At 53.3% G+C, this 13,771-nt stretch overlaps 5 protein-coding genes across 5 annotated transcripts; 3 read left to right on the top strand and 2 right to left on the bottom strand.

Annotated features, from left to right (window-relative positions):
* Positions 1-721: 721 nt before the first annotated feature.
* On the top strand, positions 722-1,312 carry BO66DRAFT_51230 (uncharacterized protein). Its single transcript, XM_025653359.1, has 2 exons — positions 722-737; positions 958-1,312. The coding sequence occupies exon 2, from the start codon at positions 1,052-1,054 to the stop codon at positions 1,238-1,240; it is 189 nt and encodes a 62-aa protein (XP_025505336.1). The 5' UTR covers positions 722-737; positions 958-1,051; the 3' UTR covers positions 1,241-1,312.
* An 877-nt stretch (positions 1,313-2,189) lies between these two features.
* On the top strand, positions 2,190-6,761 carry BO66DRAFT_346828 (uncharacterized protein). Its single transcript, XM_025644593.1, has 3 exons — positions 2,190-2,423; positions 2,537-2,988; positions 3,095-6,761. Exons 1-3 carry the CDS (start codon positions 2,416-2,418, stop codon positions 6,619-6,621), a joined length of 3,987 nt encoding a protein of 1,328 aa, XP_025505335.1. The 5' UTR covers positions 2,190-2,415; the 3' UTR covers positions 6,622-6,761.
* Positions 6,762-7,351: 590 nt separating this feature from the next.
* BO66DRAFT_51163 (AHA1 family protein) lies at positions 7,352-8,835 on the top strand. Its single transcript, XM_025653358.1, has 4 exons — positions 7,352-7,721; positions 7,781-7,863; positions 7,932-8,584; positions 8,719-8,835. Exons 1-4 carry the CDS (start codon positions 7,499-7,501, stop codon positions 8,735-8,737), a joined length of 978 nt encoding a protein of 325 aa, XP_025505334.1. The 5' UTR covers positions 7,352-7,498; the 3' UTR covers positions 8,738-8,835.
* A 382-nt stretch (positions 8,836-9,217) lies between these two features.
* On the bottom strand, positions 9,218-11,134 carry lys9 (saccharopine dehydrogenase (NADP+, L-glutamate-forming)). Its single transcript, XM_025652781.1, has 5 exons — positions 10,994-11,134; positions 10,860-10,913; positions 10,511-10,797; positions 9,520-10,389; positions 9,218-9,448 (listed from the first exon to the last, which is right to left on the bottom strand). The coding sequence occupies exons 1-5, from the start codon at positions 11,037-11,039 to the stop codon at positions 9,353-9,355; spliced, it is 1,353 nt and encodes a 450-aa protein (XP_025505333.1). The 5' UTR covers positions 11,040-11,134; the 3' UTR covers positions 9,218-9,352.
* A 442-nt stretch (positions 11,135-11,576) lies between these two features.
* On the bottom strand, positions 11,577-13,100 carry BO66DRAFT_51125 (undecaprenyl diphosphate synthase family protein). The gene is made up of 2 exons (XM_025653357.1): positions 12,636-13,100; positions 11,577-12,548 (listed from the first exon to the last, which is right to left on the bottom strand). Exons 1-2 carry the CDS (start codon positions 12,858-12,860, stop codon positions 11,589-11,591), a joined length of 1,185 nt encoding a protein of 394 aa, XP_025505332.1. The 5' UTR covers positions 12,861-13,100; the 3' UTR covers positions 11,577-11,588.
* Positions 13,101-13,771: the final 671 nt, after the last annotated feature.

Raw genomic sequence — 13,771 nt, 5'->3', positions numbered from 1 at the left:
ATTGGCTCCGGGCGGGAGAGCTTTAAAAAAGTTCAACTCGCTTTTCTTTGTGGCTTTTTCTCCCATCACAACAACATTCTCTGTTGCAATGTCTGTCTGCCTATTATGATCGTGGCTTCAGATATGACACAGCTTGTAGAACTATTTGCTCACCATGCACATTTGGAACTGACACATCTGGTTCTTCGCTGAACAGGATTCTTTTTTGGTAAGTGCTACTCCAGCATCGAGATCACCCCTCATCCCCATTCTCCCATCATCCTTCTATGATGATACCTACAACCACATTTCAAACTAGAGTCTTTGACCCATCCGGGGAATGAAAACTCACTTGTTTGCACGTCAGTCTGATGCATTTGCGAAGGACTTGATCTTGTCTCTTGACCACAGTCGAGCTGCTGGCATGGTGCTAATCAGTCTACAGAACACTTACATTTTAGCTTCACTTCGACCACGACTCGCTCGTAACATCATTCACTAATGGTATGTGTATTTCCCCCATTCCTGGCACTGCCCCTCATTCCACTATTCATATGATGCTCTAAACGTTTAAATACGCTGGAAATTACCGACTGAGGCCTTCGGGTCCTGGACGAAATCAAATGGCTAAATCTGATTCAATTTACACTACTCTTTGCTTGTCAAGCCTCATGAATCTACTTAGCATTGGCTAACGGTTCAAAAGATTTTCACAGGTTTTTATTTCACAGGCAATGCTTGCGAATACAGCCAAGAGGGTAAGCCATCCACGTTTTCCTTGCCTCTTCAGATGCGACTTTCGAAGATGAAACGGCACTGGGCTCCGACGGCGTTAAGACATAGCGTCCGGTCATGATGGATATGCCCTTTTTGTGGCAGGCCTAGAAAACCTCGCCCACTGAGATACTCGCTCAAAGCACACATCGTGTCAGCGTTGATGTATAGCCTGAGGCTGATCATCTTGAAAAGTAATCACAGGCCACACATGGTAACACCTGCTATCAAATATCAAAAGGTAATTATATCCTGGTTTTTGTCCGTTCCTTCCCCAACACAATGATGATTCCCTTAGATGACGAGTCTTATTGGAGTTATCCATGCAGACAACATCTTTTTTTTAACCATTCATGCATTTCTGATATGGTTGTTGCGAGAATCTTTGCATCTCGAATCTCTACTGGACGTGGCTGACTCGCAACTTGATAGATATTGTCAATTCCAGTGTGCCTGGGTTAGCCCTGCCTGGGTGAAAGAGGTTTAAGTATGTCACACTGCCTCTTCCCTTTGCCTGGCTTCCTTGCATGATGATACGACATAAAACAAAGACAAGCATATGTCCAAGCCTGCTTTGCTGGCCGAGACGACACCTGTCATGACTGACTCGTCGCCGTGCTTCATGATCATCTCATTCACGTACCACGCTCAGGACTAATAAACTGAGCAGGTATCCGTGTAGCCGTGACCTCAGTCTTTGGTCCTGAGGTAGGAGCTTGACTTGGTCTTGATGTTGACTGAGTTCGAGCTCCAACCTTCCCCAAGATGAATGTAAGCCGAACTCGATCCCCTTTTGTCTTTTAGCACCTCCTTTCCAATGATGATTTATTCTTTATTTATCACGACGGTCAACATAAAGAAATACCTTGATGACCACCGCCTGTGACAGGGCATTTATCTGAAATGGAGAAGACTTGTTACTTTTTTCTTTTTCTTGTTTCTGCATCTCGAATGAGAGACATGATCAAATGCTAATATAGCGTTCAGTGACTTCTAGGATACGCAAACTAGCGTAGCAGCTGAGCAAGATGCGAGGGCTGTCAAATGTCAGATTCATCTAGATTTCTTAAGAGTGCATTAGTCAAAAGCTTGTGATTTGAGATTAAAATAGAATCTTCTGACACTGACTACACCTAATCATTCCTAAATTGTATTTCCTTGTAGCACTTGGGGTCGGACGAGGAGTTGGAATTGACCCAAAGAACAGACCCTTGGCACTTTCTCTCTGCCTGTGAGTGGTTGTGAGGGCGCGAGGGTAAGCGCCAGTGATCGCGCCGGCTGTGATTCAACCCGCCTCAGCTGCATCTCTCGTCACATTCATGCTTGTCCCTGGACCCATGCGTCTCCTGATGTTCTATTCTTGTCCTTTATCTCATCTTCTTGCTTTTCCCCCCTCCCTTCTCTGTGGATCCCAAACCCACGATGACGGCCGCAAACTGGACCGGTCGACGAATCCCTGCCACTGGGGCCCGCGTTTGGCCTGGAGACTAACTTGTTGCAAAGAATAGAATTCTCCTGTGGCCCTTCAGCCCTTTGACTTTCTCTCCACCACCTATCGTATCGTCTGGTCGGCTCGCCTCCTTCGTGTCTACGCTTGACCGTAATCTTGCCCTGCACGCAGCTCCCCAGCCATGGCTATCGCCCTCTTGATCGGTTACGAGTATGAATAGGTGTGCTTGGCTTCTCCCACTCTCCTCACTCACTCATCACCCCGCGGTTTCCTCCCTTTGGCAATCTCCTGCTGCGAGGGTCCGAGGGTTGCTGATCACAGCCTTCTCGATAGTTGGCAGTCTTCGAGCAATGCTGGCGACGAGCTGGCGTCTGGTGCACAACCTCTGAGCAGCTGGCCGAGTCCCTATCACAGCAACAGCAACCAAATCTCACCCCGTCGTCGCGAGCATGCGGTGCAGCCTCCTCCTTTGACAACAGCCTTGAACAATAGTCAGTTCCAAGGTCTTGGACTTGGTCTGGGGGCAGCATATTCCCCTGCGCCTCTTTCGACGACATCTCTGTCGAGTCCGTTCACCCACGGCCAGTCTCCTGTAGTGGCTTCTCCTGGAGGACTTGCCCTCGGATCTTCGCCCATGTCGTCCCGGCAGTATAACGTGCCCTATAACCCCCAGGACTGGGGTCCGGTGGGACATTCCTCAGTGAACCCGGGGCAACAGACTTATCCTCAGGCAAATAACATGCTGAGGATTGTGCCCCAGCCACGTTCATCGGGGCCTCACTCAGGTCTGATCCCCGTTCTATATTCCATGCCCCTCTCCATCATTGCAGCTATAGATAACGTGGGCAGTTCCAGTCCGGAGTTGAAAAAGGCCTAATGTGATCGTTGCAGATGTATCGTTGTCACCACCACCACCTCCATACTCGCCCCCAAGTCATCAGCACCAGCAGCAATCCAGAGATAATGTCAGCCATAACACCTCCTCCTTGGGCTCGACATCCCCGAGTGCTACCTCTTCGAACACAGGAGCATTGCGCCCGAGCATGGATCAAGCTTCGGAGTTTCAACAGCGTCGTCTTCCACGGGCGCGCCCGATATCTATGTTCGTAGGAAACGAATCTGGACGGAACCGACGAGTTTCCCTGCCTCCTCCACCCCCGCTACCGCAGAGTCTCGCAGGATCCAGGTCATCGTCTCGTAGCAGAGGAGAGCCTTACCAGGACCAGGTTGCCGCATCAATAGGGCCGAGACCGTATGTCGTCGTCTCACCGGAGGGCCTGCGGGCCTCGCAACCGAATAATGGCAGTCATTTGCCAGGGTTGGACGGCATGGACGATGCAGGTCGTCCTCCGGCTTCACGAAGAGCCGTCTCGGCGGGACCTGTGGTGAGCAGCATGAGCTCATCCCGAGCTCACAGTCAGACTCGAAGTCGGTCACCTCCAACACAAGGCTGGGAGCCAGGAATGCCCCTCCCTCCACCTCCTCCAGGTCCTCCGCCGAGCACAAGGTCACAAAGTGTGAACGGGCTGTCTGATGCGTCGTCTGCGCGCACTCAGCAAGTCCCTGCGAGAACCGGGAAAGCGCGGGCGCCTCCGCCTCTAGGAACCACTCTCGATAGCATACCACCAACACCTGCTGGCTGGGTGGACGAAACCATTTCGGTAGTCAGACCAAAGAACGAGAAGATGCCCCTGAGCATAGATACTATGAATACTGCTGCCTCTGGCAGCAGTTCAACATCGCATGATACTTCTCAAACAACACAAAGCTCTGTCAGCGGCGGTCTTTTTCGAAGCCCGGCCATCAAAGATCCCAACGCCAAGGGCATTCGCGAGAGACGGATTGAACGCAGGAACCGGCAGAGTCAAGTTCTGGACGATCTCAGTGCTGTGTCAATGAGCAGTAACCCGTGGGCTGAAGCACTGGAGAAGATAAAACCGTCCAACTTGGTCTTAGAGGACACCAACGGTGAATCGGAGAGAACACCACACCAGGTTTCAGCCAAAATCACGCCACGCAGTACGCGCAGTGTGGGCTCCGAAATGCAGCAGCAAGTGCCATCCAGATCCAGAGCGTCTTCTGGAGGCCTGTTTTCGAATCGATCCCCATTTTCGACCCCTAAAGCTGAGTCGAGCCCGCTAGGAGCCCCGGCTGGGTATGCACAGACTCCGCCATTTTCACCGGGCACGGAACGATCGAAGCGAACGTCGCCGGCGCTCCCGTCAAAAACCCTTCCAACACCTCCACTTCAGCCGAGACAGGAACGATCGCCATCTCAGTCGAGAGCCAAAGATGAGCGTCCAGTGTCACATATCCTGCACTTGCCAAATGACAGTGTTCCCGCCGTATCGCCTCTGGCACCGCGCCGCCTCTCAGCCCAGCAAGGCCCCTCTCTGGACTCGGTCATCAAGCGCGATGATGAGTTCCTCCGAAACGCGACGCAAAGGCATCAGGTTTTCATTGAGAAAGAGGCGGATGCTGTGGACGAGAAGGAAGCACTTCAATTGTTCACGGAGTTCATTATCGCGGAATCTCAAATCCGACGCGAGAAATATGCTAAAGTCTGGAACACGGGCTCCTTTGACGTGGATGAGGTGGTTCGGCAACTGTTCGAGTTGCCACCGAAGACCTTGCAGACAACCCAAATGGCTCCTGCTATCGCTCCTGTAATGCCCCCCAAGAGGGTATCCAACGTAGCAGTCCCCAAGCCCAAGCTGGACATTCCTCAATCTCGGCCCGAGTCTGCTTGGTGGAATAATTACCAGCCGTGTCTCTCGCCGATTGCCAGCCTGGGTCTCAGCAATGACGAGATGAGCTCCCGAGGACGTGCTCCTAGTCGCTGGTGGGAATCGAAAACTGGCTCCAGTAGTGAAGGAGGGGAGAGAAGAGTACAGCGGTCAAAGAGGGAGAGCAAATACATGGGTCTGCCGCGCGAGGCCTTGCTCCTTGAAGAAAGCCAGAGTCTTTCCGGGAGTGGCATTGGCGGTGACCAGGATTCAGCCGGCCAACGCATAACTTACGGTCCAGATGAATATCCTCCTGAGAAGGTCGGGTGGCATGAGGAGCCTGAAATGCCGGTTCATCCGAGCCGCAATGGCATTGGCCGTCTCGAACGGCGTGAAGAGAGGTCGAAGATGGATGTTTCGAGGCTTATTACCCTACCGCCACCTTACCCCCGACATTATCCTGCTGTGAATAATAGTCACCCCGAGCTTGTAAGTTATCGGACATTGGTTCGATCCATTACCGATATATCTGAGATCAAAGCTACTCGGCAACGCCATGAGACCGAGGTGGCTGTCCTATTTCAGAAGCACCAAACCCGAGTCAAGAATGGTCGTCGACAGTTTAAGGCCAACATTCAGAGCGAGATCCAACAAGGTAGTATCACGTTCGCGGAGGCCGCAGAAGCCGAAGCAGCGTTGTTGGTGGAGGAAGACGCCCTGGAGAGAGAGGTTGTGCAAAGACAGTTAGACGATTTTCAAGAATCGGTTTTCAAGCCGATGCGCGCGATACTGAGAGACCGCATCGAACGTGCGACATCTTGCATCGACGAGTTACGCAGCAAGCTATTTGACGACGCGCGGTGTGGGACGCCAGACCAAACACAGGAGGAAGGTGACGAGAAACCAGAACTCCTGGAGAAGCTCACCCAACTCAAGTGGCTCTTTGAGGCCAGAGAAAATCTACACCGCGAAGTCTTTGAACTCATCAGTGATCGGGATGAGAAGTACAAGGCAGTGGTTCTGCTGCCATATAAGCAAGCTGGGAACGATGAGAAGGTGCTCGAAACCCGTGCCTTCTTTCAGAAAGACGCATTGGACCGTCGAGTCAACCACGAGGCCAGTGCCTTGGCTCGCCTGGAGTCATTCTTGGATGTGATTGAGGAGAACGTGGCTCGAGGGGTGGAAATCCAGCTGTCTGCCTTTTGGGACATTGCTCCGCCTCTTCTCGCCCTGGTCCAGCAGATCCCGGAGGATGTCCGTGGCTTTTTGGTGCAGATCCCCGTCAATGAATATGATGAGAACCCCAGTTACCACCAGCATCCGCTGCAATATCTCTACACGCTGGTCTCGCATGCCGAGAAATCCAGTTACCAGTACATTGAGTCGCAGATCAACCTGTTCTGTTTGTTGCACGAGGTCAAGTCGGCGGTGATGAAAGCGAACTGCAGTCTTGTGGAAGCCGAGCGCATCTGCCAGGGCGAGGCGGAGACCAAGGTCCTACAAGAGCTGCAAGCGCTCAGAGCAGAAGAAGAGCGTACATTGACCGGCGACCTGAAGGATAAGGTCGCTACAGTGGAAGGCCAGTGGGCTGAAGCGCTTGGAAGTCAGATCCAAGGATTACGGGAGCGGGTAAAGGAGCAACTCATTGCAGAGAATGGGTGGGATGATATTGAGCAGTTGGAGCAGGCATGAGGAAAAGAAGTGGTAGGCTGGACCGGTATTGCCTTGAGTTGCTCTTTTTTTTTCTTCTTTTTTTTCTTTTCCTTTTTCTGTTTGATTGCTATAAGATACCCCACATTCGCTCGTTACTGAATTGATTGATTGATGGATCGATCTATGGAGATTTATTGAGTAGTTAGTACGTAGGGGCAATTTTGAGGCAGAATGGCAGCAATTAGGCGATGTGGCCGACCGCCTTCGCACGTGACGTCGAGTCCCCACGACCCGGCATTGAAATTAAATCTTCTAGAGCTTTCCTTCCGAATCCTCAACCTAAACTCCTCTCCGTAGAAAAAGCCAGGTCGGCCCCCTCCATCCAACCACCTTTCCTTCCCACGGTACCTTTTCTTTCTTACTCTCGCCTACCTTTCATTGCTCCAGTGGACTTTGATTGATCTATCATCTTTACAGCGTCTTAATTCCGGACGTCTTGTTCTCCAAACTGTGAGTCGCACTGAGTTTTCACACTCCTTTCCTTCACAATGCACCCCTCCTTTACACAATCTTTTTTATGATGAGACATCATAGCTGGCACCAGTCAGACGGGGATATTTACTCTATCCTCCATGCTGATTAGCTTGCGATCCGGAAACGCTATCTGGATCCTGACATTCTTTCACACCTTTGATGCTTTATGCTCTTTGAAACACTGGCTGGAGACTTGTGCTAATCATCCATTGTGTCTCCTCAGAACCTAGCCTCCCTCCATCTCAGTGGGAATCCAAAATCCAAGCAGTTTTAAAACTCGCTAAATTTTCCCACACTAGCGAAGTTTTGCCCCGCAATAGAAGCAGCTTCTTCCTGCAACCAAGTCATTAGACCAATCCTTAAATAAAATAAAACAATCAACATGGTTCTGCACAACCCCAACAACTGGCACTGGGTGAACAAGGACGCCTCGGGCTGGGCCAAAGATTACCTTAAGGAGAAGCTCGTTGTCGTCTCCGCAGAGGACAATGGCGCCTCCGCCAAGATTTCCAACCTGCTGTCGATGGATGGCGATGTAGACGTCAGCCAGCGGAAGGGCAAGGTCATCACCTTGTTCGACGTCAAAGTACAGCTGGAGTATGAAGGTTCGTAAATGACAACAAGAGTGCTTTCTTTCCGAGGCGCGACTAAGACCTTTTGACAGGTAAGACCAAGGACGAGGAGTCCGTTAGTGGTACCATCACCATTCCTGAGGTAGCCCATGATACCGAGGAAGATGAGTACGTCGTATGTTCCCTATCAGCCGCCCCCATTGCCGTCCTGAAGGGGGTTGACTGACCGTCTGGGCTACTCAGTTTGAAATCGAGAACTACTCCGACTCCCCCTCCAAGCAGGCCGTGAAGGACCTGGTTCGCTCCAAGCTCGTCCCCCAGCTCCGCAAGGAACTCGCCACGCTTGCTCCGGCTCTGATCACTGAGCACGGCAAGGACCTCCAGCATGCCCCTGGTGTCAACCCTTCCAGCGGCTTTGCTGCGCCCAAGTACCACCCCCAGGTCAAGAAGGAGACCGCCGCCCCCGTCACCACTACCACCACCACTAGCAACAAGGTCTCGGTCAACACCACCACGGTGACTGCCTCGGACGAGTTCCGCACCACCGCCGAGGAGCTGTACAACACTTTCACCGACCCTCAACGCATTGCCGCGTTCACCCGCGGTGCTCCCCGCCAGTTCGAGGGCGCCCACGTCGGCGGCAAGTTCGCCATCTTCGACGGCAATGTCAGCGGCGAGTACGTCAAGCTCGAGCCCACCAAGATCACACAGAAGTGGCGCCTGGCCCAATGGCCCGAGGGTCACTTTAGCACGCTCGACATCAAGCTCGACCAGAACGATGTCGACGGTGTGACCCAGATGCGCGTGACCTGGACCGGCGTCCCCGTTGGCCAGGAGGACGTTACCAAGCAGAACTGGGACGTGTACTACGTCCGCAGTATCAAGCAGACTTTCGGGTATGTTCTATCAAAATGCCCCTGTTTCCCCAATTTGCTTCCTTACAAAGGTCCTGTGTGCACCAGGTCCTCCCCAGCGACCTTTTCTGGAAAACAGCTACTGATCGCCTTGGTTGTCCTCTTGCTGGGTTTAGGTTTGGCACTATTCTCTGAACACATTCATGAATATATGTGAAGCTTTCATAAATTTCTCATTTGGGAACACTTTAATTGGGTAGAGAAAGAGAGAGAGAGGATGATCTAAAGCCATAAACCTGTCCATATCAACGCACATCGTCGATTTCGTTTTTCGTAATTGGGGTGGGTTGAGGCGTTTGGGGGATTCCTGGGCATAACGCAGGCATTATGCGCTGCAGGCACTGTCATCATACCTTCCTTCCTTCCTTTTCGTGATATATACGCACGTACCCTGTACCGTCGGCGGCGAGGGGGCGCGCACGCGCGTACGTGTTCGACGAGTCCACGATAGACGGACGATGAATAGTACAGTACATATTTCCCCTGGCATTCGTTCCGTGGTCAAGTATCAATACCCTGAGTTTGATATACCGATCCAACTCCGAGTGCTCAATGCAAGATGATATGGTTCTGGATATATTTTATCACTAATTTGCTGTAAGGAGATATATAGGTACGAGACTGCGTAAAATAGTATTGGTTTTTTCTACCCTAGCCTTTTGTTGCCGCTATCTAAACCACCCCGGGCCATTTTCACGTCATTAATTGAGTTCGTAACACACACGCGAGAAGAACGTCTGTTTGAAATGTTTACAAAGTCTTCTCGATCATCTCGATGCCGTAGTCCTCCTTGAGGGCCTTGATGAGAGGCGTGCAGATATCCATGGTCATGGGAGCGATGACACCCTACCGCCCGCAATCACCGATTAGCTTCTATCCTTTCTTTTTGAAGGGGGGGGGGGGGGGGGGGGACAAACCTTCTGGCTAATGGTGCCATCGAGCACCAACTTGACGGCAACACCGCAGGGGACGCCGACCGTCTTGGCCATGGCGGAGTAGCCGCCGGGCACACCGTACTCGCACAGGGTGCTGGTGCGGGTCTCCTTGGCGCCGTCCTTGTGCTCGATCTCGAAGCGGTGCTGCAGCATGACGAGGTCGCGCTCGTCGGGGCCGTACTGCATCTTCTGCTCGAGCGTGGCGCACAGCGTGTCCAGCGGGTTGCCGCGGGTGCTGGTGGGCTCGTCGGAGAACAGGCCGATCCAGCGCAGCCCGGAGATGATGCGGTTGCGCTCGTCGTTGTTGGCGAACTGCGTCTTGCTGGCGATCGCCCACTCCAGATCTTTCTCGCTGCTGGACGTGGCGCCCAGGATCCGCTGGGTCGCCTCCTTCCAGCTGATCTTCGCGCCCGGGGCCAAATACTCCTGCGGGGTGTCGTCCAGGAACCCGATGTCGACCAGCGTCTTGATCATCTCCGGGAAGCCCTGGTACCGCAGGGTGCCCCGGATCACGGTCTGGGCCTCGGGGATGCTGTACCGCTCGCGGTACGGCGTCGAGTCCCGGTTCGGGTACGCCACGAACGCGAACCCCGGGTAGATGAAGTACGGCTTCGCCGTCGCCATGAGGTCGGGGCCCGCCACGCTGAACTCCTCCCCGTCCCGGTAGAATTTCGCCGCGTTGCGCAGCGCCAGCAGCACCCCCCGCGACGACCACGAGAACTTGTACCCCAGCGGGTTGTTCGAGCACTCCGGCGCCGGCAGCCCGCCGCAGTAGCTGAGGAAGCTCGTGATCTTGCCGCCCGAGGCGTGGACTTCCGAGATCGTCTTCACCGCGTAGAGGTGGTCGATTCCCTTTTTTTTCTTGTTAGTATTTGGATTGGGTGGGGTTCGGGGTTTGGGGGTTGGAGGCAGGGGGAAAGGGAAACTCTGGTTAATGGCAAGGTAAGGGCAAGGAAGGATAAGGCAAACGTACAGGGTCCAGACCGATCTCGTTCATGACGACGATCCCGGCCTCCTTGGCGGCCTGGTCCAGCTCCATCATGGCCGGCGACACGTACGAGGTCGTCACGACGTGCTTCTTGGTGCGGATGGCGGCCTTGATGACCTGCGCGTGGAAGGTGTAGGGGATCAGCGAGATGGCCAGGTCGACCTTGGCGAGTGCCTGGTCGAGCGCCGCATCGTCGTTGACGTCCAGCGAGATCGCCGTCGTGTTTTTGAACCCCTCGCTGAGTTTCTGGGCGGATTCGAGCGTGCGGCAGGCTTGGAGGGGGGTTAGTTCTGGGTTTTGAGGATTGGGTTAGGGGTTGGGGGTCATGGCTTACCGACGGTGACGTGCACGTCGGCCTTGCTGAGAACCTCGACGGTGGGCTTGGTCACTATTCCCGATATCAGTGTCAATGGCAGTGAAAGTGAAAGTGAGTGAGTCACCCCGCATTGCGGAGAGGGCAGAGCATACCGAAGCCGGAGCCCAGCAGGAGAACCTTGGAGCCTGCGATAGCCATTGTGAAAGAATATAGACGGTCAATGGGAAGGGAGAAGATGATCCAGATGGGAAAGAAAAAGAGAAGAAGAAAAGTCAAAGTCGAATGGCCTGGTCATTGACCCCAGGGTTACTAACGTTACTGTAGCTGCCACACCTTTCCCCGCCGCTCCGAGTCACGTGCAAACCGGTATCGGAGCACGGCGCATCCACGCAGTTCTATTTGCTGTTGCCACTGACTCAGGGAGATAAGACCCGCCCTATTTATACACCGTATGAGTGATGATTTGCACCGAGTCAGTGGATCAATTTATGCTTTGCTTGCATGCTTGTATGCTGCATGTGTACTGTATCTCTGGTCTATGTGTGTATGTCTGTCTGTCTCTCTGTATGCATGCGTATATACACGCCACGCCCATGGTTCACTTTTCTACCTCTGCTGCGCTATGAACGAGTACCAAACGATGGGGATGAAACAAAGGGGAATATCACTTCCAATTGCTGCGTCAAAAAAGCAACTCCAAACTCCTGGGGGTGTTCTCGATGATATATGTGCAAATCGCAATTCCGACTACAAGCCCTTGACCTTACCATTGCTTTCTTCGGTGGGCTCGTAGCTCTCCCCGTCGAAGTCGCCTTCCGCGTCCGGGTTCTTCTTCGCCTTGGAAATCCGACGCTGCCAGCCTAGTAACACCGGCAGGAAATGCCACAGGTCGAAGTCCGGCCACAGCACGTCGAGGAAGACGATCTCCGTCTCCTCGTCGCATTGCCAGAGCATGAAGTCGCTGAGCCGCTCCACGCCCGACGTGCGGACCAGTAAATCCAAGGGAGGATTGTCGCCCGTGAACATGTGCTCGGTTAATGTCTGCCGGGTTATCGTCTCGGGGGACATGTACACGGCTTTCTCCTTCCGGGGCGAATTCTCCCTTCCGTTGGCCGCGTCCGTCTGCCCGCCCAGATGCAGGGTGGAGGAGGACGAAAACGAAGACCCGGACTCGTAGACCTGGTTCGGAAGGTTGTTTGCAGGGGCACCGTCCTCGTTAGACGATTCCGACGCGGTCTCAACGTCACTGGGAAGATCGTCCGCTTTGGTGTGCTGCGCCCGGGCTCGGATATTCTGCGTGATGTGTGTCTCGGAGAAGGGCGTACGCTGGCTGGCATTCGACGGGCGGTTCGCCGGCAGCGGCTGGCTGTACTCCGATACAGTATCCCGGATGGCTCCCGTGATCTCGTCGCGCGAGGTGTACGGAAAGCAGATATTGAGGATGCGCTCGCCGTTCCCGCTCGTCATGTCGACCGCCCGGTTGACGGCAGCAAGGACATCGGGCTTCAGCATGTCCAGTCGGCCCAGTACCCGCACTTTGGCACCATACCGATCCAATATCTCTCCGTGCTGCGCCATCTGGGACAGCTTGACCCGCGCCATCTCCATCAAGGCGTCCACCTCGAACTTCGACCGCTTGAAGTTCTCGATACTGAAGGCATAAATCGTAACTACCTTGACTCCGCTCTTGTAGCATACTTCGAGGATCTGCAAAGCCAATCAGAAAGAAAAAAAAGTCAGCGAGAGCTCAGTAGCATGGATGAAGAACGTGACGACTCCGGAGCAACGACTCACTCTTGCCAGGGCCTCGAAGCCCATATTGTGCCCCTCCACGGTCTCGATGCCATGTGACCGCGCAAATCTCCGGTTCCCGTCCATGACAAACGCGATATGCTGTGGAACTGGACCCTGCTTGATTGCCCCAACCAACAACTCCCGGAGTTGCGCAATGACAAACTCCATTGGCGGAGAGGCCAGAAGCCATTTCCTGAACCGCGACAGGTGTATCGAGGTCGACATTTTTTTCTTGTTTCTCGTTTGGCAAGACACAAAACTGGTACGACGAAGGAAGAGCGGCCTCGGGATTTCGAGTTCGCGACACGGACGGAGAAAGGGGATGGCCGAGTCGGTACTTGCGGCGTTTGGTCCAAGTTACCACAATTGACGTACGGTACACAGGAGGACCAGGTTCGGAATCAACGGTAGAAAGACTGGAGAAACTGCCAGTCCGCAATAGAGTTCGAATATGAGGTAGAAGAAAGTATCGCAATGTGGTCCTTGACCGATAGGACCGTGCCCGTCAGGCTACACTGTTTCTGTTTTAAGGTGGGAAATTTCTGGTGGCAAAGGCAGGCAGGCGGTCACCAGGCCACGCAACACACTCAATTGGAAAAGAAATAATGATGAAGTCAATGTCGAAGTCAATCCAGGCAGGAGGAATCTGGGGGAATCAAGCAATTGGAATAAGGCTGACCGACCGACTGACCGAGGCGAAGATAAATGAGCCAAGGGAGAAACACCGAAGGGGAAACCGGAAACGTAACCTGTAAGTTAAACTGTGTGTGGGTCGGCACTGGGCAACAAAACTGGAGGATCCGACGGCTTTCTCCACGTGTAAATCACCCTTCTTTCCACTTTCCATTTTCCCTCTTGCCTTTTCGGCCCCCCGCGGTGGGTAGACAAGGCCGTCCACCCCCCAAGCATGTTGTCAGAATAAGAAGAAAGCTATGAATAAAGATCAGCTTAATACTTCAGTCGTTCCTCAACCCAAATTGTGTGCCATTAAGTAGGGAGTGATGTGGGTGGCTGCTTCTTCTAAGCTTCATTTAGAGACGCTTGCCGACAGAAGGAATGCCTTTCTGAAATCCTTGCGGTAGGTAGGTAGGTAGGTGGGCATTGAATGTAGAATAGTGCATGTATTATAGCATGTG

The sequence above is a fragment of the Aspergillus aculeatinus genome, assembly GCF_003184765.1.
Source record: "Aspergillus aculeatinus CBS 121060 unplaced genomic scaffold BO66scaffold_16, whole genome shotgun sequence".
Taxonomy (NCBI): Eukaryota; Fungi; Ascomycota; class Eurotiomycetes; order Eurotiales; family Aspergillaceae; genus Aspergillus; species Aspergillus aculeatinus.
Note: the sequence above shows the minus strand (reverse complement) of the source record. Positions and strands in the feature narration are given on the sequence as shown.